This window comes from Tiliqua scincoides, chromosome 2 (genome assembly GCF_035046505.1).
Source record: "Tiliqua scincoides isolate rTilSci1 chromosome 2, rTilSci1.hap2, whole genome shotgun sequence".
Taxonomy (NCBI): Eukaryota; Metazoa; Chordata; class Lepidosauria; order Squamata; family Scincidae; genus Tiliqua; species Tiliqua scincoides.
The window spans coordinates 260,761,627-260,788,146 of NC_089822.1; the positions used below are offsets into that span (position 1 = coordinate 260,761,627).

The 26,520-nt window shown below is 49.8% G+C and overlaps 3 protein-coding genes across 6 annotated transcripts in view; 2 read left to right on the forward strand and 1 right to left on the reverse strand.

The window, feature by feature from the left end:
• LOC136639120 (zinc finger protein RFP-like) overlaps window positions 1–26,520 on the reverse strand; it is a 573,475-nt gene that overhangs the window by 286,034 nt on the left and 260,921 nt on the right. The gene's annotated exons all lie outside the window — the stretch shown is intronic.
• The window catches only part of LOC136640455 (zinc finger protein RFP-like), a 123,219-nt gene that overhangs the window by 46,963 nt on the left and 49,736 nt on the right, over window positions 1–26,520 (forward strand). The gene's annotated exons all lie outside the window — the stretch shown is intronic.
• Window positions 5,817–19,429, forward strand: LOC136640458 (tripartite motif-containing protein 10-like). 4 transcript variants are annotated; one of them, XM_066615611.1, is made up of 10 exons: window positions 5,817–5,963; window positions 6,174–6,347; window positions 8,129–8,335; window positions 9,215–9,673; window positions 13,067–13,162; window positions 13,797–14,027; window positions 14,631–14,653; window positions 15,700–15,818; window positions 16,266–16,343; window positions 16,607–16,771. In XM_066615611.1, exons 4-10 carry the CDS (start codon window positions 9,272–9,274, stop codon window positions 16,669–16,671), a joined length of 1,014 nt encoding a protein of 337 aa, XP_066471708.1. In that variant the 5' UTR covers window positions 5,817–5,963; window positions 6,174–6,347; window positions 8,129–8,335; window positions 9,215–9,271; the 3' UTR covers window positions 16,672–16,771. The 4 variants fall into 4 exon arrangements, with proteins under 4 accessions (XP_066471708.1, XP_066471705.1, XP_066471704.1 ...); XM_066615608.1 differs by having other exon boundaries at window positions 6,174–6,369; window positions 16,266–19,429; XM_066615607.1 differs by having other exon boundaries at window positions 16,266–19,429.

The following is a 26,520-nucleotide window of genomic DNA, read 5'->3' on the forward strand; positions in this document are numbered from 1 at the left end:
TTCTAGCGCTAGTTGGGATTGGGCTGCCCGGCTTGCAACTGTAAGAGGAGGGGGAGTATGAAAGCCACATGGTGGTTCTTCTGGAGGAGGCTTGCCAGGAGCACAAGGTAGGACAGGGCTGGGGATCTCCCACATCCTTCTTTGGACCACCCAGTATCACACCCCTCCAGGACCAGGAGGTTGTCCTGTTCAAAAGGCGCACGGATTCAGTCTGACCCAGAAATATGTGTGCTGATATAATGTGCACTTGATGCTCCCCTTGGCAGGGGGACCTCCTGAGCTAGCATGCCAAATGCCCCTCCCCCACCCCAGAATGTGTCAGCCTCTGCTCCTCCCACCCTCTAGCTCACCTCTTCCCACCCCTCCACACTTCCTCCCCATCTTCCTTTCCAATTCAGGGAGTAGAAAGAAAAGGTGGGGCAATGGGGGCGAGCAGAAGAACAGAAATGCCCCCACCACAATCTGCTGGGTAACTGCTTCAGTCAGCCTCCTGGATGGGCTGGCCTTGCCTCCAGGCACCACCGCAGGTCCTGCAGGATCCCCTCTGCTTGCCCTTCCCCAGGGGCAGCCACTGCAGGGCAGCACTAGGCAGGAACACCCAGACCTGGCACAAACCAAAGTGGGGTCTCAGGAGTCCTTGCAGGAGTCCCTTCTCAGTCCTTCCCCAAGGCCACTTTCCCACTGTCAGTGACATGCTGTGCCATTTCCTCTACAGATCCATGGAGATTTGGTTTCTGTTTTCCTCCTGAGAAACAATCCTGACTGACAATTCAAGTGTGTCCACTTTTAAATGGTTACGATGTTGCAAGGTGTTGCAAGGTTCAAAAGCAAGACTCAGTAGTCAAGGGTGATCGTCTGCAAGCTTTTATTTCCTTGCTAGCAAGGGACTCTGGTCCAAAGCATTGAGAGTGAGTATCAGTCTTAACCAGACCCTTTATAATATTTTGGGTCATTGGTTTGAAGATTTGAACTTCCCATTAGCTGAAGTTTGACATCATAGATGGGGCTAACAGGCTGTAGATAGCCTTAGAGACACTTGATAGGTGAGCTTCAAGTTATAGGTTTCCAAATAAGGTAAAATTAAACCATTAAACATATTGAATACAAAGTTTTCAAGAACCAGTAGAGTGTGCTATAACCTTAATTTATCCAGAACTGGCCTTCTTGGCAAGACTTCAGACCTATTTCTTGGCATACATCTCCCTTCCTGATTAGGATGGCCTTGCTTGAGTCACCTGTCTTATCTCTCCTTCATTCCTTCTCCTGTTCTCAGCAAAACACTGTGGGGCTCTCTGCCAACCTCTGTTAAGCAAGGTCCTTTTAACAATTTCACTCTATGTCTTAATTCTGTTTATGACCAGTTACTCTGAGTACATTTAAGGGGTCTTTAGTGGTATGTATCCTTGCTAGAAGTGGCTGACTAAGGCTTCAGCCAGCTTCTTGTGAATTTTCATATATTTTAACATAAAACAAGCCAAACTTTCACTGTATTTACCTTCAAGCAAATTACATTACATGTCAGGCAAACTCTCAAGAATGTTCTTGCTAATTAAATGTATTCTTTTTCTAAACTCGTCTCTGCAGGTGTCTGTGTCCAGCTAGCTAAGCCTATTTCAGCCTGCCAACTGATAATACTAAAACTTTTCTTACTACAATGTTGCATATATGTGTTTTTCCCAGCTTGTAATATCTTGGCTTGTAATATCCCATCCAAGTACTAACCAGACCTGACCCTGCTTAGCTTCCAAGATCAGATGAGATTGAGCATGTGCAGGGTAACAGTTGCTGTAAGAGAGTGAGGAAATGCCCACTGCAACTCAGCAGAGGGAAATGGGGCTGCACTGGGCTGTAAGCATGTCTTGGCATTCCCTTTAAACGTTCCCCTGCTGTCCCCACCCCACCTCACCTGTCAGGGAGCAGTGCAGAACATGAACACCCAACCCCTTCCCTTCCTAAGTTGTGCTACACCAAAATCACCTGGAAATCCAGCAGGAGGACAACAGGGAACTCTGCCCAGACAGGCTTGGCCAATGTGTGGGTGACAGAAGTCACTGTGCCCACCTCCATCCCACCTGTCAGGCAGGCACCCCACCGGACAGGGGAGCATCCTTTGGACAGTGAATGCCCCCCAGCAGACAGAGGAGCATCCTTTGGCCAATGGATGCAGAGAAGGACCAGCAGAGTCACCTCAGTGTCTGGTTCTGTGCAAAACCCAGGTAAAATTATGACATTTTGCAGAAAGCACAGCAGGTGCAGCACCACAAGACCTGCCAATTTTTGGGAGCACAAACAAAAAAGTTAACCCTTTCGCTCCACCCCCCAGACCATCTCTTGAGTTCCATAGCATACCCTGCAGCTTCTGCTGGAGCTCGCGCAAGAGGGAGGCAGCTCAGCCCATGTCAGTTGGTGCGCGACTCGAGTCGTTGGAATGAAATGCAAGTCACAAGTCAGGGGGCACTGACTCAAGTGTTTTTCAGAGTCCTCCATGCTCATGACTCACGAGTCGCCAAGTCACCCCAAATCACACATTTTCGTGACTCGAATCCGAGTCACAGACTCGGGTTCTTTACACTGGAGGGAAATAAGAACAAATAAATGACAAAAAAATAGGTCAGTTCTTTAAATTGCTGCTGCTGTGGCTTGCAGCAGGGGTCCCAGGTCTGAAGCCATGGAGGGGTTGTGGACCACAAACGCATCCTTGTGGAAGGAGAAGGGAGTGGGAAGTGCACAGGAAAGGTTGGGAGGGTGGAGGAGAGAGAGATCTTTGTCTTAAGCAGAATAATGTAGTAATTCAGAGGAGCCAAGGGGCTATAAAGGGGAATGTAAGTCCCTCATTTGAGACCCAAATCCTATCCAAACCCCCCTTACCAATGTACCCATGCCAAGGATGCACACGCTGCATCCTATCATGGGGGGCTGGGAATAGTTGCAGAGGACTCCTTGGTGCAATGCAGGGGAACATTGCTGGTGATAGCTGTCAGGGTGGAACAGCCTGCAAGTTCATAGACAGATACCTGAACGGTCTATTTGACACGGTCCCTCACCAAAGGCTACTGAAAAAACTCCACAGTCAGGGAATTAGAGGACAGGTCCTCTCATGGATTGAGAACTGGTTGGAGGCCAGGAAGCAGAGAGTGGGTGTCAACGGGCAATTTTCACAATGGAGAGAGGTGAGAAGCGGTGTGCCCCAAGGATCTGTCCTGGGACCGGTGCTTTTCAACCTCTTCATCTATGACCTGGAGACAGGATTGAGCAGTGAAGTGGCTACGTTTGCAGACGACACCAAACTTTTCCGAGTGGTGAAGACCAGAAGTGATTGTGAGAAGCTCCAGAAGGATCTCTCCAGACTGGCAGAATGGGCAGCAAAATGGCAGATGCACTTCAATGTCAGTAAGTGTAAATTCATGCACATTGGGGCAAAAAATCAAAACTTTAGATATAGGCTGATGGGTTCTGAGCTGTCTGTGACAGATCAGGAGAGAGATCTTGGGGTGGTGGTGGACAGGTCGATGAAAGTGTCGACCCAATGTGCGGCGGCAGTGAAGAAGGCCAATTCTATGCTTGGGATCATTAGGAAGTGTATTGAGAACAAAATGGCTAGTATTATAATGCCGTTGTACAAATCTATGGTAAGGCCACACCTGGAGTATTGTGTCCAGTTCTGGTCGCCGCACCTCAAAAAAGACATAGTGGAAATGGAAAAGGTGCAAAAGAGAGCGACTAAGATGATTACAGGGCTGGGGCACCTTCCTTATGAGGAAAGGCTACGGCGTTTGGGCCTCTTCAGCCTAGAAAAGAGACGCCTGAGGGAGGACATGATTGAGACATACAAAATTATGCAGGGGATGGACAGAGTGGATAGGGAGATGCTCTTTACACTCTCACATAATACCAGAACCAGGGGACATCCACTAAAGTTGAGTGTTGGGCGGGTTAGGACAGACAAAAGAAAATATTTCTTTACTCAGCGTGTGGTTGGTCTGTGGAACTCCTTGCCACAGGATGTGGTGGTGGCGTCTAGCCTAGATGCCTTTAAAAGGGGATTGGACAAGTTTCTGTAGGAAAAATCCATTATGGGGTACAAGCCATGATGTGTATGCGCAACCTCCGGATTTTAGAAATGGGTTAAGTCAGAATGCCAGATGTAGGGGAGGGCACCAGGATGAGGTCTCTTGTTATCTGGTGTGCTCCCTGGGGCATTTGGTGGGCCGCTGTGAGATACAGGAAGCTGGACTAGATGGGCCTATGGCCTGATCCAGTGGGGCTGTTCTTATGTTCTTATGTTCTGAAAACACAAGTGAGGAGAGGAGAATGGATTCAAATGAGAAGGGAGTTAGGGCCGAATCCTGCCCAAATTTCCAGTGCTGATGCCACCACAGTGCAGCTCAGAGGTAAAGGAACAAATACTCCCTGACCTTGAGGAGGCTTCCCTGACTGCTCCAGCACCAAAGAATGCAATGTGTGCCCTGTTGTCTTGGCTGCACCAGTACTGGAACATTGGATCAGATTGGGCCATTGGAGCCCAGTCCTATCCAGTGTTCCAGTGATGGTGCAGCCATACCAATAGGGCATGTGCTCCATCCTTCACTGGGGACGAAGACACAGAGGCCTCCTCAAGGGATGGGAACATTTGTTCTCTTACCTTGGGGCTGCACCGGTACTGGAAAATTGGGCTGTAAGGGTGCAATCCTATCCACACTTTCCTGGAAGTAAGCCCCATTGACTCAAATAAGACTGACTTCTGAGTAGACATGCATAGCATTGGGCTGTTAGTCAGGTACTCTTTGACTGCATAGCAAGAGAGGAGGAGCCCAAAATAAAATATAGGAGAAAGAGCTGGATGGCTGTGTGTTTGTTTATATCTTGGTCCAAAGAAGAAACAGGGGGAGAATCAAGGGGCAGAACCCTGCAGGCTCTCAGGAACAGTCTTTCTTGTCTTAAAGGGGGAGAGATGGGGAAAGAACAAGAGAAAGGAGCAAAAGAAGGAGCAAGAGAGTGTCCTAAGCAAGTACCTGAGTGGCACAGTGACCCTGGATTGTGGATGAGATGGCAACATAGCTCCACAGCGACTCCCTGAAAATACCAAGGTAGGTGGAAGGAGAATGCACTCTTTGAGGCCCCATAATCGGACTGGCTGTGGTGTTTTTTGACCATACACCAATAGACCATAGACCAACATGGAACTTTTTGTGAGCTGAGTTCATCCTGGACCAACCCATTCTTCAGAGATGATCCTTGACAGGGAGACTGGATTCCTCGACCTGCTAAATGGCTGCTTCCTGGGCAGGCAGGTCCACACTGATCAACTGAGTTGCGACTACCCACCGCTTCCCAGTAGGTTGGGCAGAGAACCCTTCATTGAGACTCCGATTCCTGCCTGCTCCTGCCCTTCTCCTCTCTGCCTCTTCAGCTGCAGGGGGGAAGCCCCAGCTCAGTGCCAATGCTCCTGCCAGTGACCAGATCCCACAGAGGGCAGAGTGCCTGGACCTTGAACCACTGCATAGAAGAGGGAACGTGGGCAGGTGCAGCTCAGCGTGGAAGGCTTTGAAAAGCGCGCCTGCCAGGATGCCCTCTTCTGTGCAGTGGTGAAAGGGCCAGGCACTCGATGGGATCTGCTCACCCTGGGATGCTGCACACACAGCGGGGGTGGGGGGGGGGGCTGATCAGATCCCGCCTGCCTGCAGCTGGCACTCCCCGCACAGCCCCCGCGGCTTCCCAGGCACCGGCCCCTCCCGCCCTGCCTGGCTTGGCTACAGTGTGGCCGCGGAAGGAAGTGACGGAGGGGAAGCTCGCGGGCTGGGACTGGCAAACACGCCGTGGCGCCTCCCCCTTGCAAGGGTGGGGACCACCCTACTGATCCCGGAGGACCAGGGCCGCAGCCCAGGCTCGGCCCCTCTCCAGCCCCAGCACCACCAGGAGGCTCTATCGGCGGAGTTCTGGCAGGATCGAACCCCCCCCAAGAGGTAAGTCCCTTCCCTGGGGAGCTGCGCCCCTCTTAGAGTCGGGAGCGGTGCAGATGGCGCAGAGTGGGCAAGGGGAGATTCCCCTGGGGAGAGCTCGCCTGCAGCCCGATCCTCTGCTTGTCTACTCGGAAGTAAGCCCCACTGAGTCAAGTGGGACCTACTGTCGTGTAAGATCGAAGGCTTAGGACATCTTGGCCCACTTTTCCCCAGGCTGGCATGAAGGTGGCTGCCCTCCCCAGCATCAGGCGCTCAGAGAAGCAGGCCAAAGGTGGCAGGCGGAGATGGCACCCAGAGGACAAGTGGAGATGCCCAGTGAGGTGTTATCATGATGCAGCAGGGAACCAGTAAGAGAGGGTTTCTCAAAGCGTGGTCAGGACCCACTAGGTGAGTCATGAGCCAATTTCAGGTGGGTCCCCATTCATTTCAATATTTTATTCTTAATCTGTTAGACTTGATGCTACCATGGCATGTGACTGCATTTGGGAATTGTTACAGATCTGTACTTTTGACAGGTTACTCTGTATGTGCTTTAACAATGATAGTCAATGGGACTTACTCCTGGGTAAGTGTGGGTAGGATTGCAGCCTAGGATTGTTTAAAAATTTTCCTGCTTGATTATGTCATGACATCACTTCTGGTGGGTCCTGACAGATTCTCATTCTAAAAAGTGGGTCCTGGTGCTAAATGTTTTGAGAACCACTGCAGTGAGGTGTTAATATGAGTTGGGTCTCATTTCCATGTCTCATAATTCCATTACCCCTGTTAACTGGGTACAGAAGCACTATTTCTGGTGCTGCTCCTCTTATATTTAGCAAGGGGAGAATAACTGCCCCTCTAACCAATAAGGGGCACGCTGGTGATTCACCAGGGAGGGCTGGGAAAAACCCCTGCTGGAGACCCTACAGATCTGCTGTCACTCATTGTTGACAGTACTTAGCTGGATGATCCAAGAGACTGACTCCTCCTATGCTTCATGTGTTCTTGTAGGGAACAGGCTTCCATCACAATCCTTAATTCCTTTCTGCATTGTTTTCCAGCTTAGGGAATGTCTAACATGGATGTGATCACTCATCCCAAAGGAAGCTAGGACTGCAATCTTATACGCACTTACCTGGGAGGAATCAGTCCCATTGAGCTAGGTGGGGCTTACTTCTACATAGGCATGCATAGGGTTGCACTGTTAGCTGTGTACTGTCCCTGAACTTCTCACTATGCAACACAACTGCAGGAAGATCTGAGTGTGGGATAGGAGTGATTCTCACTGGATCTGGGTTCAGCCCATATCAGGAGGAGAGAAATGCACGTATGAGCGTCCACTGCTTAACAACGGTTCATTTAATAACGGACCATATATATGATGGTGGTCAAAGCATAATAAAGATGCTCTTAATGAGGCAATTGCTTCTCCCATAGCCTGCTGCAGAGTGTCTGTTTACACAACAGAGAGGCTCTTAATGCATAAAAGAGGCCATCTGTCTTCAGTAGTCTGTGCAGCCAGCTAGTGTCTGGCAGGAAGTGTCTGTGTACGACAATCGATTGGACTGAATGTTCACTTAATGACCTAATTGCATAACAACAGGATTGGAGAACATATCCCCGTTGATAAGTGCACACACCTGTATTTGAGGAAGGCTCTTCTCTCGTATTGCTTTGTGCATTCCAGTGGTGAGAAGTTCCAGGAGCAGCACAAACTGGATTCTAGCTTCCTTTGGAGGAGGAATCACTGGCGGCTTATGATGTACTAAATGCTCCCTCTGAAAAGCTCCTGTGTTTATGGTTCCTGCCCCACTTTTCATTCTTACAACAGTCCTGTAAGATAAGCAAGACTGAGAGATAGTGGTCCAAGGTCCACCCAATAAGGTACATGGCTGAATTTGAACCCAGGTCTTCAGATCCAGCACTATAACCACTACACCACACTGCCTCTCAATAGTTAACAGTTATACAGGCTGAACATAAGATGGAGGCAAATAACAAAGCACCCTATAAACACCAACAGGTTACATTCGCTTCCAGAGGGGCATTCCTGGATGCTATAAAGTGGTATTAGGACTCAGCTGCCTGTTAACTTCTCCTACAGCATCTGGCTTTGTCTCATTCAAGACCACCAGAACCCCCCTCCCCCTTCTTCCTTACACTCTCACCTGAACACCTTCTCCTGGTAGGATGCGTGGTGAGAGGGGAGGCTGAGACAACTTTGATTGCTCCCCCTACCCCACTGGCTACCCATTTTCCATCAAGATCTCCCTTTAAGAAAGCATCCACCTGGAACATTCAGAAGCATCAGCTGGCCTCCTACACCAGTATCCCATCAATGACTGCAAACTCCCATCATCAAATCACTGTGTCAGAGTCCAATGCAACTTCAAAGGGTAAGAAGTCTACTAAGGCAGTTACTTACACTCTTAAATGGGGTTAAGACATTGCATATAGTGGCATGTACAGGTCTGCATTATAGCTCACAGTAGATAGCAGCATTTCCAGGTCTGTGTGCTGGTGTGTCTTAAAAACATTGATAGCTTATTGGGGACAATGAATCACTTTTTCATTTTTTCCCTTTATACACCACTGTTTCTCAACATTTGTCCCCTGCTGTACCACTTCACATTGTACACCTATGGGAAGTACTACTGGATGTAACTGGTGATGGTCATCACCAGTAACCTCTGGGTTGGGAAGCCAGATGCAACATGACGAATGCTGGGAACAGGCTCAGGATGGACGGAAGGGCTTTTTGAGTACGTGAAAAGCACTCACTAGAGCTGTGCCCACCGAGCCAAGCCTCCTACCTCTGCTTGTTGCACTGCGCTGGTGGTCTTGGTGCCAGGAGGCAGCGATCTGAGGGTCCCATGCGTACCATCAGACACCACCTTAAAACCAACTGGTGGTACCTGTACCACTGGAGGAAGAACACTGATACACCCCCATTCTGAAGGTGGTGGTGGTGGTGGTTGAAAAGTGGTGTATAAATATTTTTAATAATAAACAAGCAACAATAATGGCTCCTTGAAATCCTGCAGTTTTCAGGTCACAGAGAACAACTTTTTAGTACAGGAAGACCTTTGGCTGCAGGGAGAGCTAGTCACTGGAGTGGGTGGAAGGATCTCATTTGGTCAGTAGTTTCAGAAACTAGACAGTAAAGCAGAGAAATTGTGGAGCTTCTGGAGTAGATGGGTGGTGAAATAGTGGTTTCCCCAAGAGGCTTTTCTTCTTTCTCAGTTGCCCATCCCCACCCTGGTGTTCTCTTTCAGATCTTGCAAGCCGTTCCTCTTAACAGGAGGGGATAAGCAGTAGGGGCTCCAACCATCATGGCATCAACCTCAGTGGAAGAAGAACTTCAGTGTCCCATCTGCATGGAGTTCCTGACAGACCCAGTGACACTGGACTGTGGCCACAATTTCTGCAGGGGCTGCATCACCTACTACTGTGAGACATGGGAAGATCTGGGGGAAGATCTGGAGTGCCCCCTCTGCAAAGCCAGAATCAAGAAAGTAAATTTCCGGCCAAACTGTCAACTGGCAAATATTGTTGAAAAAATCAAACTTCTACAGCTTAATTCAGGGAAAGAGGATTTATGTGTGAAACATAAGGAAAGACTCCACCTCTTCTGCAAAGAGGATAAGGCACTGGTGTGTGTGTTTTGTGAGCGATCCCCAGAACATGGATCACATGCCGTCCTTCTCTTGGAAGAGGCTGCAGAGGAATACAAGGTAGGATCATTTGGATCTTTGTTAAGAGAATTTTGTTTGGTTCAACTGAATTCTGTGGAATATGGTTGTTCTTCTGGTACATCGAGAAACTGTCTCCTTTGAGGGCTGATGTCAATTATCTTCTGCTCTAAGGAAGGTATTCCCCTTCAGATAACTGTTCTTGGTGCCCAAATGGTTGGTTAAATAGTTCCAGTGTTCCCCAGTCTACAGTCCAATGGATATACAGCAGGTTCTCTTTATAATTCAGGGTGAGAAGGCTTGGACTTCTAACCAAGCAGCTTATAAAAGGAAATTTTCCTGCCTAAGAAGGAATATAAATAGGAGTTAATGGGGACATCCATGCCCTTCATCAAACCTGAAGAGGAAAATGTTCTCCCATTAAAAATGCAATGTGATAAGGTGGGGTAGGAACTGTAGAGAGTGGCCTGCAGCCCTGAACATGTATAAACCGGTACGCCCACCCCCCTGCAGGGGTTGCCGGTCCGTGATGCAAGTGAAGAACTTCATGTAAGGAAACACATTTGGGGAGGCAGTGAGTCGAGGGAGGGGACCCAGTGTTCATCCACTACCGTCCCTAGCCTGCAGCCTCCACGGAGTCCAGACTGGCTCCATCCTCTTCTCATGTTGTATGTGCCAGAGAAGGACATGAAGCCCAGCATTCTGTGCGTAGCCAGTAGAGCAAATGGCACTGGCCCGGACACAGAAGGAGAGAGGTAAGCCCTGCCCGTCCTCTTCTTGGCATCTGATGCCTCTAGTGGCTAATGGAGGGAATGCTAGGAGCCCAGTATTCCCTCCACCGCCATTAGGGGAAGTGACAGTGGCACAGGACACTGAGCAAGAGGTCAATGAGAAGCAGACTTGTAAGGCAGAGGTTGAAGGAGTTAACCTCTCGTCCTCAGCATCCTGCAGTATTGCTACCATCTCTTGTGACTAAGCCTTAGAATTCCCCCCCCCCCCCAATTGAGGTAAGTGTGAACCAGCCCCCTGCCTGCCAGTAGGTGGTATCTGGCTCTTCAGCATATACCTTGAAGCATGTTTTATTATTCCAAACAGAAAAGAAAAGAGAGCATGAATTGCAGGAGCTTTGGATATATTTGGTTATCTTTGTTCACCTCCCTTGGGGGCCACAGCAGGCGTCAGCAGTGAACCTCCTAGAGATCTTGGGCCTCAGCAGCTGCCCAACAGTGTTCTATGCTGAGGCCCAACTTCTTGAAACACTCCTTCTGTGGCTCCTCTTCCCACCAGCTTAAGGAAGGTCTGTGTAATTAGAACTTCTGGCCACTTTTTTTTAAAATGATGAACGAGCAGCTTTCCCTCCTCTCAATTTTGATTTGAGGGCCAAATTAGATTCAGCTCATGATGCCTGGTCCTAGGGAAGGCAAATTCAAGACCTCCTTGTTCCTGAGATGACATGCCACATGCTGCCCCCTTACCCAATGATGTGCCAGCCGCTGCTCCTCCCACACTCCAGTGTGCTGGCTCCTCCCCTTCACATTTCCTCCTCTTCTCTGCCTCCCTTCAACCAACCTGCTGCTTGAGGCGACTGCTTCAGTTGGCCTTGTGGGTGGGTCGTCCCTGCCTCCAGGCAACGCTACAAAACTTCTCAACTTGGGAGTGGGGAGAGAGAATTGCTGCCTTTATTGTCTTTGCCATGGTGGAGGCCAGTCCTTGGTCTCATTCCGGGAGTGCCAAGGGATTGCAGAACTTCCCTCTCCTTGACCTCCATGCAGAGAAAGAGGTCTCCCCCTTTGGGTCACTCCTTTTCATGATGAGCACCCAACCGGCAGGCTGGCAGGATTCGGATCACTGCCTACCTCCAGGAGAGCACCTGAAATGGCCATAGAAAGTCTCTGGCCTTTTGACTGAAAGCATCTGAAAGAGCAGATCTGGGTTTTTGGATGACACTTGTGTTTGATTGTGTTAAAAAAAAAAATCACTCTCTGTGGACTCATACAAGTGTGAGTCCAGCAACTCTATCATGCCCTCGTGCTCTGTCTATGCAGCATATGATAAGAAGCAGTGAAGGTGAAGGACGCTTTGGAGAAAGGTTGGAGTGGGATGTGCCCTTCCCTCCCCCCTCAGTCACAGTCAGTAGCTAACCTGGAACTCACTGACTGATCAATTCCATTCCTGGCTCACTGACCCAACATTCAGAGCACGTCAGGGATGCATATTCCCATTTTGTTTTTCGGTAGCCCTTCCTCCCAAGGAGTCCTTATGCTCAACTTGCTAGGCTGCTGCTATTTTTTTATCTGGGTGGGAAGGGGGCAGGTGACAAATCCAAGAGATAGCAAGGTTCCATTCTTAAATAAACCCAAACACTAAGTGCAAAGTTCTTAAGCGTATCCATTGGCTGGTTTCCAAGTGGGCACACGTTTCCTTAGGGTGGTTTGTCCCCCTAGTCCAGAAATGCCGCCGCCACCCGGCTTCACATCCAATCCTTCAGCTCCAGGGACAGCTGAAGGCCATCAGGTTCCTCCCCGGCTCTTGCAGGCTTTGGACTCCCTCCACCTCAGGGACCCCTGCTTCAAAAATCTGGTGCACACACAAGGTGGGCAGATCCAGATAAGCCCCTGTTCCATTATGTCATCAAGACCAAACACAGACCTATAAATCTATAATGGTTCATTAAAGAATAAAAGTTCGCATACGACTCAATAAGAAAGGCATTTATCAAAGAACACATACAGTCTAAAAACAAAAAAGCTGGCTTTCTAAACTGGCTTCTCTCTGCCTCTCACCTGAGTCCTCCCATCCCCTGGGAGCAAATAAGGTGACCTCTTTCAGGCTGCCCGTCATACCATGACTGGCAGGGCCGAGCATCCAGGGCACAATGGAAGCGTAGCCAGCCCCTCCCTTCTGAGGGGTTCCTCTTTTACCTGTGCTACCAGCCTATCAGAGGGCTGGATCCATCCACTGAGCCTTCTAGAAGGATGGTGCAGTCTCCAGGCCACTCACAGTCAGTCACTCACTCTGACCCCTCCCAACTGGAGAGTATCAGATGTTTCCAGTTTGGAATTAACTTTGCTTAGGCCACTGGCTGTTACTGAGCTTCCTTATTTTGGTCTCACTGGTGAGACCTTATTTTGGTCTCACAATGACACTGACCCACCTTCCAGTTAAACAAGATCCTCACCAGCTGTAGAGATGTTACAGGTACCAAGATGGAGTCAGACTGAGGCCTAGCAGTTACCTTAGTGCCACACCTGTCTCAGGTATTTTTACCAATCTCTAACTGGATCCCCTACTATAATAGATGTTGTAGAATTATGTGATGAGGACCCCAAGGTCTTCAGGGTCTTAGGGGGCTGCTAGAAAAATGCAGGATATTTATTGTGTAAACATCAGTCATCTCTCCAAAGGAACGAAACTTGAAATTTCATTTCTCATCAGGATCAGATCAGTAGCAGGCTGAAGAACTTGAGAGCAGAAAGAGAAAAAATCCTGACGTATAAAGCAGAAGCAGAAAAAGATAGCCAAGACCTGCTGGTAAGTGTCATGATTTCTGGAGATGTGGAATAGAAAATTCAAGAATGTTTTGACCTCATGGTACTGCAAGGACAGACTCAGAGCCCAATCCATAAGGCAGGTTTTCGAGGCTTACCACCAGGCAAGCGCCTGTGCTAGCACAGCACTGGCCGGCGCTGGGATAGCACCAGATGAGCGTCCAGCCTCTGCCGCTTGACAGTTGCACAGACTGCAGAGCCACAGAGAGGAAAGCAGGGGTGGGGAGGAGGTGGGGAGGAGGTATTCCAGAGAATGGGGAGGTGGATGGTGGGCAGGGAGGAGGCATGACGGGGAGGTGGGGAGAGGGCAGGCAGGAGGCAGGCCTGGAGGAGGGAGTGGGGAGGGAGGGAGGCGTGTCTGGTGGAGCTCCGCTGCACCAGATCCAGAGCGTTCGTGCAGGGCTCAGCGCCCAACACGAACGCTCTTCCCTCAGCGCCAACCTTTTGATTGGTGGTGAATCGAGGAGCCCCATTGCGGGGCTGTTTCCCTTCTCCCAAGGTGCCACCTGCGGCTACCGTGGGCACACTAGATGCGATGGCAGCCGTTTTCAGTACCGCTGCAGCCGGTATGGGAGCAGCACTTGGCCTGCCATTCTTTTCTTGTCTACTTGTTGCAGAACCAAACAGAAGAAAAGAGACAAAAGACCAAGGCTGAGTTTCGACAAATACACCAGTTCCTGGAAGAAGAGGAGAAAAGCCTCCTGGCCCAGATGGAAGAGGTGGAGAAGGAGATTGCCAGAAGGAGGGACGAGCACCTGGCCAGACTCTGCAGGGAACTCTCCTCTCTGGGAAATCTCATCCAGGAGATGGAGGTGAAGTGTCAGCAGCCGGCCAGCGAATTCCTGCAGGTAAGGTCTGCTGAGCTCCACGGACTGCCTATGCTATCAAGGAAAGGTCCATGTATAGCGCATTACAGCAGTCTAACTGAAATGGTACCAGGTCCTAAATAAAACTACTTTTACAGAGGTATCTTACTGAGTATAAGAGGGGGTTGGGGATGCATCAAAATTCAGTGGTGGCCATTTATCCATTTGTTACATAGATGCCCTGTTGAAGCTATTGTTTGACTGTAGTGCCTCTGGCCAGAACTAAACCCCAGGTTGGGTCAGAAGTTGCTTGGCATTAAGTATCCCCTTGTGATACTGAGATTGTGGCCTGGTTAAGATATCAGTGGTGCTACTACCACCTGGATCACCCCCTACCATTTCCCTTTTCACCCCACCATCTCCCCTACCCCAACCCATTTCCGTCATCTCTCACCACCCTCCAACTCCACATACTGGTGGGGGGTATGTGATGGATCCACTAACATATGGAGCTGCTACAAGCTTAGTAATTGTATGGCATGTGCAAGACAGATCACTGCCAAATGAACATTGGAGGACCAGAGAGCATCTCTGTCCAGGGTCTTCCTTGTGGCAGGTGCTGAATTCTCTTTCTTCTCTTTTCAGGATATTAGAAAGACCTTGCAGAGGTATGCAAATCCCACTCATTTTCCTTCTTGCTTCCTGATGCTGGGAAGGGCTGTGAAGAACGGTGGCTCTCCAGGGGCTCCTGGGGAGAGAGTGCAGGACTCCCCACCCTCCAGTGTTGTGTCTCTTTGGAACAGGCAGCAGAGCTGCCAGACCTCTGTGTTCCTTCAGCCACACATTGCCCTGAGGTGTTTGTGTACCTGCTGTATTCTCTATTCATGTTACCATCACTAGATAAGCCTCCTCCCCAAAGCACCCCCAGTGTTTCTGCCTCTGCCTGCAGGATTTCTACTCCTTGTTCTCCTCCATGTCCTTTTCTTCCAGACAGGAATTCCAGATTGGATGCAGTGGCATACCTAGAGGGGGGCAAGCGGGACAAATGACTCAGGCACTGCACGGGGGGCTGCTGTGAGACACCCCCTGCAACCCTCCATACTGAAAGAGCCGCGCCGAAAATGGGGGCAGGAGCGCATCCACTCTCTGAATGGTTCCACGCTGCTCTGAGGGCCGCCCCTCCTCTCTTGTGAAAGGCGACGAGGGGGCCCTCAGATGCGGCCTTAAGGTCTGATGTCTCCCCCTCCCCTTGTGTTAAAGGGGAGTAGAGCGCTGGCAGCGCTCAGCTGCAGAACCTGACAGGAGCTAAGCACTGCCTCTGCTCTTCTCCCCTTTAACACAAGGGAAGGGGGTCAACTTCAGGGTGGTGAGAAGTGACACGACCTCCTCCCATTTCTCAGGCTCCGAGGACCCTTCCAGGCCCCTTCTGAGGGACACAAAGGCTGCTTGACTGGAGCGCTTTGAGGCTGCTCAGAAGTGGTGCCCAGGAGCGAGTGCCATTACAGGAGGTGGGGAAAGTGGGTGGCACTCGCCTCCTGGGCACTGCTTCTGAGCAACCTCATAGTGCTTGATCAGGCAATTCCCTCTTTCCACTGCAAATACTTCGGGGTCAAGGGCGGGGAAGGAAAAGGGGATTTGTCCTGGGTCCCAGAACCTCCAGAAATCTCTCTGATTGTGTGGATTTTGGGATCAGATTTTTTTTTCTCCACACCAGGTCTGAGAAGAAGGAAGTGTCTGAGAATCCTGTGGCTTTTCCTCCTGAGCTCACCTGCAGAATCGAGGGATTCCGTGATGTAAAACGCCTTCTGGAGGGAGTCATGGAGCAATTCCCAGGTAATGAAGAATTATATGGAAGGAGGCAGATGGTGGACAGGACTTGCCACGGTGCAGGGCTGAAAGGAAGGGGGAGAGCAATCAATGGTGTACCTGGGGGTCCCGGCGGCGGGGCAACCCCCAGTTTTCTGCCCCCCACACCCCTTGTCCCCACCCCTCTTCTGCCCCCCACCCATGAAAAAGGGGGGACGAAGGAGGCAGCTGAGGTTTGGGGATGCTGGAGGCCTCTCTGAGGAAACAAGAGGACAGGGGCACCTGGGCTAGAGCGTCAGCCCTCACGCTCTAGGCCACCCTCTCACCTCCAGAGGCAGGGAGCAAGACAGGAAGGGAGGATGTGCAGTAAACATTTCAAATGAAAAACATGGGCACCATTGGGAGGAGGCTGATTTCCTCGGGATGGTCTCCAGGCTGATCTTGTCTCTTTCCTCCCCTCCCTCCACTCAACAGCAAAGGTGACTCTGGATCCAGACACAGCTAATCCCTGGCTCATCCTGTCTGAGGACTGCAAGAGTGTGAGACTGGGAGGTGAACCTCAAGCTCTGCCCGACAATCCTGAGAGATTTGACAGACTTGTTTTTGTGCTGGGCCGTGAGGAATTCACAGCAGGCAGACACTTCTGGGAGGTCACTGTGGGAGGGGAGGGAGACTGGGCTGTGGGGGTTGCCGGAAAATCTGTGCACAGAAAGGGCAAGTATAATGTTAATCCTCAGGAAGGGATCTGGGCTGTGGGGAAGAAGGGAGGTCAGTACACAGATTTTTATCTCCTCAGATCCACTCTTTTGTTCCAGAGCCAGGAGCTCAAGAGGATCCGAGTGACTCTGAACTGTGCTGGGGGACAGGTGGCCTTTTCTGATGCTGACACAGGAGTCCATATCCACACTTACTCAGGAACCTCATTCTGCGGAGAGACCCTCCTCCCTTTCTTTTTTGTGTGTGAAGAAGCCCACCTGACACTCTCTCCCTGAGGCAGTTGCAGGCTCTTCTTCTCAGGCTCAGCTGGTTTTCCTTTCCAGACCAGACCAGAGTGATTGACAAGAAAGTGCCATCTATACATGTGTGTACGTGGTAGAATTTATGCCTTAAACGGACCCTAAAGAGAGGGGTTGACGTATACAGGGATCAGTGTGGGAGGTCACTGTGGGAGGTGAGGGAACGTGGGCTGTGGGGTTTGCTGTGGGGTCTGTGAGGAGAAAGGACTGGGCTCAGATGAGTCCTGAGGAAGGACTTGCTGTGGGCAGGTGGGGAGGTCAGGACAGAGTCTAGGAGTAGCTGCTGGTTGAGGTGGGGGGGAACAGGACTGAGAAGCAGGACGCAGGGGGTGGGGGGGAAGGAGCACTTTTACTTACCTGTGAATGTTCTGAGGCAGCCACAGAAGGCAAAGAAAAAATGTAGCCATTTTAGCTTCTTCTCCAAACAGAAAAATGAAGGCACTTGAGAAATTGCAGTCTGTGTGAGGGCTGCTGCCAGGGAAGTTCAGCTCCATCCTCTACACAAAGCCTGCAGGTTCCACCAGCACCTTCATCTCCCTTCCTGTCTGAAGAAGAAGACAAACGGCTTTTTTTTTCTTTTGGACTTTATGCTGCTGCCTCAGAACAATTCCTGGTAAGCCCCTCATCCCCTTCCCCCATTGATCGAAGGGTCACAGAAAATCCTTTTTTTTTTTTTTTTTTTGGTCTGGGTTTATTTGTGAGATGGGCTTATACTCGACTATCTGTGATAATTAAGAGCCGCCTGGCAGCCAGAGCCTCTTTTCCAGCTCTGCAAAGGCCTCTCAGTTCCTTCAGGCAGTCATCAAAATTAAATAGCATGAAGTCTGCTCTTTGCTCTGTCCCAGAATTCCTTCCTCCTCCTCCAGCTTCTTTCTTGAAGAGACAGTTACACATTCATGGCAACAAATAAAACCATCATCTCATCCAGCGAAACCCAAACTCATTGGCATTTCCGATATTCAATGGATACTGGAAACACTCTTGATTTAACTGCATATATATAACAGCTATACCCAGTTAGCAGGTGTAACTGTATTATGAGACAGGTAAATGAGAGCTGACTCACATTAACACCCTATTGGATCCTTGCTGCATCATAATAGCATCTCATTGGCTCTCAGAACACTCAGCCTCATAGGTCAGTTCTGAGTTAGGGAAATTTTGTTCCATTAGTCCAGCCATTTTCAACCTTTTTTAGCTCACAGCACGCTGACAAGGCACTAAAATGGTTAACAAGGCAACTACCAGTTTTGGTAGTGACATTAAATTACTACATTACAATAAATTTTAATTAATAGAATTAATGGAAGTAAATCATTACATGATAAAGAAATTCACAAGAAGCTTGGAGAGGGACGTATGTTTGGTTTGGTTTCGGGAAAGGAGGAAAAATGTTCTGGGTGATCAAATTGTTACCAAAGTGCTATGCCAGAAAATGCTGGCAAAGAGAGTCAGGCTGAGCATATAGTGGAGAAGTGCGGGGTGAGGGGCGGTGAGGAGACATGACTGGAAGAAGTGCAGGATTTAACGGAATGGGGGGGTAGAGAATGTGAGGCAACTGGACCTTTGGAAGGTGGGGAGGAGTAAGGGGAGGGAACGAAAGGGAGGTGTTAGCTGGGATGATGAGCAGGAGGAGACAGCAGCTGGGATGATGAGTTATGATTAACTGGGGGGGATGTGCCTGTGGGAGGGAGTGGGGTGCGGAGAAGTGCCAATGGCCTGTTAGTGTATTAGAAAAATAAAGATTGTGACCAAAAGCCCAATCCAAGCCATGACTACTCAGAAGTAAGCCCCATTATAGTCAATGGGGCTTACTTCCTGCTAAGTGTGGATAGGATTGTTCCAACTCTAAAAGACAATAAGTGCCTTGTTGGGGAAGGCAACACAGGGAGGGTCACTTTGGGGAGTTGCAGGCAAACTATGGCAAGGAAAAGGGACTTTCAAGGACCCTCTTCAGCCAGCCAGCTAGCCAGTGGCCTCAGCAGTCTCACTCGCTTCCTACCTGCTTCTGGCTCCCTCGGTCTCACTCACTTCAAGCTCCCACCCAGAGCTCGCCAGGCTTCTCTAGCTGCCCAATCAGTGCGCAGGGCAGGCAACAACCTAATAACCACCTCACTGTGGAATCCCATGCATGTCTACTCAGAAGTAAGCCCCAGAATAGTCAACAGGGCTTACTCCCATGTAAATGAGGATCGGGTTGCAGCCTTAGTGAGAGAGAATGAAAGAGGCTCCTGCCCCACGGCACACCTGAGGCAGCCTCGCAGCACACCAGTGTGCCTTGGCACAGCAGTTGAAAAACGCTGCATTAGGTGGTTATGCAGGATGCACCTGTCACCTTTCCCGTTCTCTTACATTGAGGCAGTGGTGTCATCATGACTCAGCACATTTAGGCTTGCAGGATTGGTCAGACTGGAGACACATGATGTACAGAGAGTTACATCTGCTTAGAAATCCAGGTCAGAACATTTAGGCCTCGCAACATTCAGACAGCAAATTTCTGGAACTTTGGGTTAAAATATCCTGACAAAAACTTACTATGAACCAATGTGGAAGTTCTGTCTATGATGTTTCAACTGGGGTGTGCATTCACACATGCAAATAAACACTTCATGCTACAGCCAACTAGGTCCTGTGTACTTGCATGTTCCATGGTTACTTCAGCTCTGATTACAGAAACACAGAACCTCTTTTGTCCTGACACATATGTTAATATCTGCCTGTAGCCCATTGTCCTCTCAAGCTGCACCTGCTTGGCAACAACCCTCTGTTAGGGTGGGGAGGGGTTTTCACCACCTATGGGCTGATCCAGGGCAGTAGTGTCTAGCTGCAGTGGCTCCCAAACATTTTAGCACCAGGACACACTTTTTAAAATGACACTACCCACCTAGGTTCACCAGACTTCAAAAAAAGATCTAGAACGAAATATTTATTTATAAGTAGTAATAATCAGAAAAAGACATTTATCTTTATGCTGTATTTATACAGCATTATTATTACAGTAATAATCAGAAAAAGACATTTATCTTTATGCTGTATTTACACATGCTTGCAAACTGCAGGAGCTGAGCTCTTTGCAGGGTAGTTAGCAGCTACAGTATCTGATATTTGAATAGCCATAGATAGATAGGAAAAGCCTGGCTGGATCAGGCCAAGGGCCCTTCTACTCCTGCATCCCACCAAGTGCAAGTTCACAAGCAGGAGGAAAAGCCATCCATCTCTCTCATGTGAATACCCTGTGAAGAGTATTCAGAGGCACACTGCCACTGCAGCCAGAGGTCGTGCATGGCCACCATGATTACTACTCATAGCCAGACCTGTGCACCATGCCTGTGTCCAACTGCGTTCTGCAGCCATTCAGACTAGTGACCAATTCCACATCTTGTGGCCATGAATTCCACAGACTAATTGTGCACTGTGGGAAGAAATCTCTCCTGTCTGTTCCTAAATCTCCTGCCAGTCAGTCTGATGCCAACCTGGTCAAATTCTATATTCTTCCAGGGGAGGAGCTGCAGCTCAGGCAGGCTGCAGAATGACTGTTCAAGAAGGGGGAGGACTTTTCTGGGGTCTGAGTCTGAGGCCCTCTGGCTGCTGCTTTGGGTAATACTTTGGGTGCCCCCAACTCAATCAGAGAAGATGCTGATTGCCAGAATGAGCTGAACCAACTTCAGGCTGAGGCTCCTTCCCTGCAAAGAGCCCCCAACAGGCTCCAGCAGGGGATCCAGCAGAAGCATCCCACTTCCAAGAGGACTTCTGATGAGACCCACCGTGTCTGGGATCTCTTGGGGAGGGCTGTGGGGGGGGGGAGTCTCCTTGCCCTTACATGGAACTGGCAGCAGTAGAAGGCTCCGCACAGCATTTTTGGACGGGACAGCCTTCCTCTGTTCTGCTGCTGCTGCTCACTCAGTGGCTTAAACAGTCCTTTGAGGCTGAAAGGGTTAAATCTGATAAGAACCTAAGAACAGCCCCACTGGATCAGGCCATAGGCCCATCTAGTCCAGCTTCCTGTATCTCACAGCGGCTCACCAAATGCCCCAGGGAGCACACCAGATAACAGAGACCTCATCCTGGTGCCCTCCCTTGCATCTGGCATTCTGACATAACCCATTTCTAAAATCAGGAGGTTGTGCATACACATCATGGCTTGTACCCTGTAATGGATTTGAAACTTGTCCAATCCCCTTTTAAAGGTGTCTAGGCTAGACGCCAGCACCACATCCTGTGGCAAGGAGTTCCACAGACCGACCACACGCTGAGTAAAGAAATATTTTCTTTTGTCTGTCCTAACCCGCCCAACACTCAATTTTAGTGGATGTCCCCTGGTTCTGGTATTATGTGAGAGTGTAAAGAGCATCTCCCTATCCACTCTGTCCATCCCCTGCATAATTTTGTATGTCTCAATCATGTCCCCCCTCAGGCGTCTCTTTTCTAGGCTGAAGAGGCCCAAACGCCGTAGCCTTTCCTCATAAGGAAAGTGCCCCAGCCCCGTAATCATCTTAGTCGCTCTCTTTTGCATCTTTTCCATTTCCACTATGTCTTTTTTGAGATGTGGCGACCAGAACTGGACACAATACTCCAGGTGTGGCCTTACCATAGATTTGTACAACGGCATTATAATATTAGCCATTTTGTTCTCAATACCCTTCCTAATGATCCCAAGCATAGAATTGGCCTTCTTCACTGCCGTCGCACATTGGGTCGACACTTTCATCGACCTGTCCACCACCACCCCAAGATCTCTCTCCTGATCTGTCACAGACAGCTCAGAACCCATCAGCCTATATCTAAAGTTGATGAAAATGTTGCTGATGAAAATGTTGCTTGAAAAAATAAAGAGCTCAGCCAAGCAGGAGACTGCAGCTTTCCCAGACCCTGTTTACATCACATCAGCAGAGATCCGGAGTGGATTCCAGGAAGGGAAACACCCTCTGCAGACTGAAAGGGGAGAAATCAAAAGTGACTCCAGTTTCTCTGTGCCAGGAGCCATGGCAGCTGCTGGGGACATCCAGGACGTCTGTGAGGAAGCCACCTGCCCCATCTGCCTGGACTATTTCAGGGACCCAGTGACCATCGCAGAGTGTGGGCACAACTTCTGCCAAGGATGCCTGGCCCAGAGCTGGGGGGAGATGATGCCCTGGTGGGCTCCTGTCCCCAGTGCAGACAGACAGCTCAGAGAAAGAGCCTCATCCCAAACCGGACACTGAAGAATGTGGTGGAAATAGCCAAGAAGCTCCGTCTTGGGGGGGGGGCAAGGGGGGGCCAGAGAACTAGACAGAGTTTGTGAGAAGCACCAGGAGCCCCTGAAGCTCTTCTGTAAGGACCACCAAGCCCCCATCTGCTTGGTGTGCAACAGATCCAAGGAGCTTCAAGTTCAAGTTTATTAGGTTGATCAGCACATAAGCCATACACCTATTAATCTAAAATCTTAAAACCAGAGTTTAAAACCACATAGAAACAGAATTTTGGCTATATCCACAGCACACTCTTTGCAAAGACTACTTAACAGTAATTTCAGTTATCAGTTAAGATACTGTATATGTTTGGACCATGCAAGGTTAGATTGGAACACTACTCCAAGACAGCGAAATTCATTAAGCAGCTGCAACTTATATGGGCCAATTTTCCATCTTCCATTGGTCCTTCTTAGATCCAGGCAGCATGAAAGCCACAAGGTGGTTCCTGGGGAGGAGGCTTTCCAAGAGTACAAGGTAGGAAAGGGCTGAGGATCTAGATTTTTGTGGGGGAGAAGGGGCAGAACTGCAGGACTACCCCATTAAAGAACCGAAGTTTGCCTGTGCCTGAACCCCCACATCCAATTCTTCATTGTAGTAATCAGTATCTCACACCACCATGACTGGGAGGTTGTCACATTCAACACATACCTGGATTCAGCCTGACCCAAAGTCTGTGATTGTTTTTTGCAAAATCCTTTAACGCAGGATTCCCCCCTGCAGGTAGGGCTGGTCCAAGACCAACTGATGCCACAGGCTCCTCCCTTGCCTGATGATGTGCCAGCCTCTGCTCCTCCCACTCTCATGTTGTGACTAAGGACTCTCCTGCTCTCCAGCCTTCCTCCTCCTCTGCCCACCACCAACCTGCTGCCTGAGGCGACTGCTTCAGTTGGCCTCCTGGATGGGCTGGCCCTGCCGCCAGGCAAAAATACAGAACAAGGACATTAGAATTGTCCACTTTAAAGTAAACTCCTGGCCTACTACAAATGGAACTCTCACATGTCTAGATTTGCCCCAGGGCAACCAAGCCTGCATTTGGGGCACATTCCTGCTGCTTTCGTAGCCGGAAGAGCAGCCAGCGATGGAAACTGCCCAGGAACATCCTGGGCAACCCAAATCAGCCTTGGATGCCTCAGTAAGGGACCCCTGGAAGCAGCAGGGGGATGGTGCCTATAAAATCTTTCAGAAAGCCATAAGGAAGGTGGGTGGGAGGTAGAGCAATCTGAGAAACCTCCTGGAGGATGGCCTGTGTGGGCCAGGAGAGCACCGTGAATGGGAGAAGGAGGTGGTGGGTGAAGGCTAAACCCCTCCCCTGCTAGACCTGAAGCCGACTCTGAGACTCACAGCCAGGCCCTGCAGGATCCCCTCTGCTCAGCCTCCCCCAAGGGCAGCCACTGCAGGACAGCATCAGGCACAGACACCTAGACTTGCCACAAACCCAAGAGGGGAACGCAGTAACAAGCTTCCCTGGCTAAATGGCATCACATCCTGCTGGAAAAAATTAATGTACAATTAATATAACACATTGAAAAAGAACACTCTAAGTTAGTGCTAAATACTGGCTGGACATTTTGCAAATATCTGGAAGTGCAAATATACACATCTCGACTAGGGTCATAAATGATCAAAAACAGGATGCAAAGCTAATTAAGACAGTGAAATGGCAGAGTAAACATAGAGCCCAATCCTATGCATGTCAACTCAGAAGCAAGTCCCATTAGAGTCAATGGGGCTTACTCCCAGGAAGGTGTGGATAGGATTGGGCTGATAATCAGCTATTGAAGTGAACCATACCTGAAGATTCACTGAGGCACATTCAGTTTATGTAACAATGTAACACTGCCTTGTCTAGCTCACTGTTTTCATGGAAGTTACTATTGAGGAAAGACTGACTCAAAAGACATTGGAATTAGTGCACTGGGGTTTCCACACTCATGCAAATGTGAGTCTAGCAACTCTGTCCTGTCAATGTGCTCTGTCCAGCATAGGATAAGCAGCAGTGAAGCTGAAGGAAACTTTGGATTTGGGGATGAGATTTGCCCTCTTCTCCCCCGTAGTCACACTCTGTGGCCCAACCTGGAACTCCCTGAGCGATCTATTTCATTCCTTGCTTACTGTTCCAACATTCACAGCAAGTCAAGGGTGCCTATTCCCAGTTTGTTCTTTGGTAGCCCTTCCTCTCAAGGTGTCTTTATGCTCAGTTTGCAGAACTGGGCTACAGCTATTTTTTGTTTTTAGTGTTCCAGGATATCTCCGGGGGTGGGGGGAGCAGGAGGGAGGTGACACAATTTCAAGAGATAGCAAGGTACAGTTCTTAAATAGACCAAAACACTGAGTGCAAAGTTCTGAAGTGTATCCACTGGAGTCGGACTGAGGTCAAGCTTTTACCTGAGGTCGAGCCATACCTGTCTCAGAGTTTTTAACAAGCTCCAACTGGATCTACTACTATAATAGAAGTTCTAGAATTATGGGATAAAGTTTCCATGGGGGCTATTAGAAAAATACAGGCGTTTGGGGCAGGGAGGAAACCCCTTGTCCAGTTGGTTTCATCCCATTCCTGATCCAGCCTGAATGTGTTGGGCACTGAACCAGAAACCTGCTGCACAGACAACCAGTGCTCTGCCCCTGAACTGCACCCCACCTCCCAAGTGTGACCTTTCTGCAGCAGGGAAAGGAGACTGCAATCCGGTGACTTAAGGGAGAGGCTCAAGCATGTGCCGGAGGAGCCCTCAGTTGCCCGTGTTTGTGTCACCCACTACTGTGAGATGTGGGGAGATCTGGGAGACTTGGAGAGTCCCATCTGCAAAGCCAAAATCAAGAAACAAAGTTTCCAGCCAAACTGGCTCCTGGCAAGGGCCACATCCAATATCTGGCGCAGCGTCGAGGGCAGGAAAAAAATAAATGTTAAATATAAAATTGAAATCAATACATTGGAGATGGAACTTAGATGAAGGATTAAATGAATGAATGGGCTCCAGGATTTCTCCAGGCACCAAAACACACCACAGAAATAAAGCACACACTCAAATGGATCCCCCATTTCCCCACCCCTCAAGCAGCTTACTTACACACACAGGAGTAAATACCTCAATCAGCACATCACGGGAAACACCCAGAGCATGTTCTGAGGGCTGGAGAGGCCTCCCTGACCCTGAGAAAGCCTAAGGCCTTTTCTTCTGGTTTTTTGAGAAAAGCCACACAGCCTCCCTGACCCTCAGAGCACCCTCTGGACCTGACTGGAGCACGACTCTGGTCATGTGGGCCAGAGGCGCTCAGAGGACTAGAAGCTCATTGTGGACCCCATCAGGGCGCCAGGCTGGGGTTTGGAGACCCCTGCTTTAGATAATACTGTACCACTAAAGATGATTGGACTGTATTTTTGGATCAGTGACTAAAGAATTGTTTCTCTTTTGGTTCAGGTGCAGGGACCCATGTGCGACGCACCAGCAGAGTCAAATTAGACATCTTCTGAATTTTTGGCCCATCAAGTCCAAAAGGTTCACCATCAACTGGGCTAAAGGTTTCCCTTCCTCCCAGTCTGGTAACTCTGCAGGTACCAAAGGAAATATCCCCCCCACCTTTGGGATCTTTGGGGGCACCATCAAGTTATTAATCACTCCTTTTCTTTCAAGGTTCTGGTCTGATCCCTTCCGCAGGCCCTGATTTTCTGGTGAGGGTCAATCTGGCCTTTGTGTGCTGTGGGGGGGCCCAGGCAGGCTGGGGGCACAGGCACCATTTGCACCCCAGCAGAAACACCAGCAATCCCCACACAGGATAGGGACATAGTACTAGAGGCTTCTTCCTCCTGAGCATCTGCACTTTGCCTCCTTTAAACATGACCCATCTCAGTGAGGTGACCAGACGCCCTCTTTTTCCAGGACCTGTCCTCTTTTTTAGCCTCAACATCTGGTCAGCTGACTTCTGGGCATGTGCAGAGTGCAGATACTGTACAGTATTCCCCTGGGCCACAATTCACATATATTGAACTAAAGTAGAACAGGGAGTGTTTTAAACTTTTATTTTGTCTTCTCCTACATTTTGCTTGCATGTCTTGCATTTTGGGGTGCCTGGTCCTCTTCTGAAGCTGTGACATCTGGTCAGCCTGATCTCAGCACCCGCAGCTTCGCAGTCACCCATTCCCCCTTCCAACCCCCCCCCCAATCAGGAAGGATGCTCAGTCAGTCCCGTCCCCCCCATCCATGCTCCCATCAGTGGAAATCGCTCCCCTGGATGCTGCCTCGACCACAGGGGGGTGGATGTGGGCAGGGGGGATCCTGCAGGGGCCTCGCAGCGGGGGCCCAACTCCCTGCGCAGCCCCAGCTCCCCCCAGGCACTTGCACCCTCTCCGTCCCTCCCCCCCCGCTTGGCTCCAGTGTGGCTGCAGGAAGGAGAGGACGGAGGGGACGCCCCGAGGGCGTGGCTGCAAAGACCTCCCCGCTGCCAGGACAGGGACCTCCCCCTCCCTGCGAAGCCCGGAAGACCAGA

Bases quoted from the DNA above. Each gene is read 5' to 3' on its own strand.
- LOC136640458 (XM_066615608.1), top strand. From the start codon at position 9,272: ATGGCATCAACCTCAGTGGAAGAAGAACTTCAGTGTCCCATCTGCATG. The intron at 9,674-13,066 runs GTAGGATCATTT...ATTTCTCATCAG, and splicing joins AGGCTGCAGAGGAATACAAG to GATCAGATCAGTAGCAGGCT. The intron at 14,654-15,699 runs GTATGCAAATCC...TCTCCACACCAG, and splicing joins ATTAGAAAGACCTTGCAGAG to GTCTGAGAAGAAGGAAGTGT.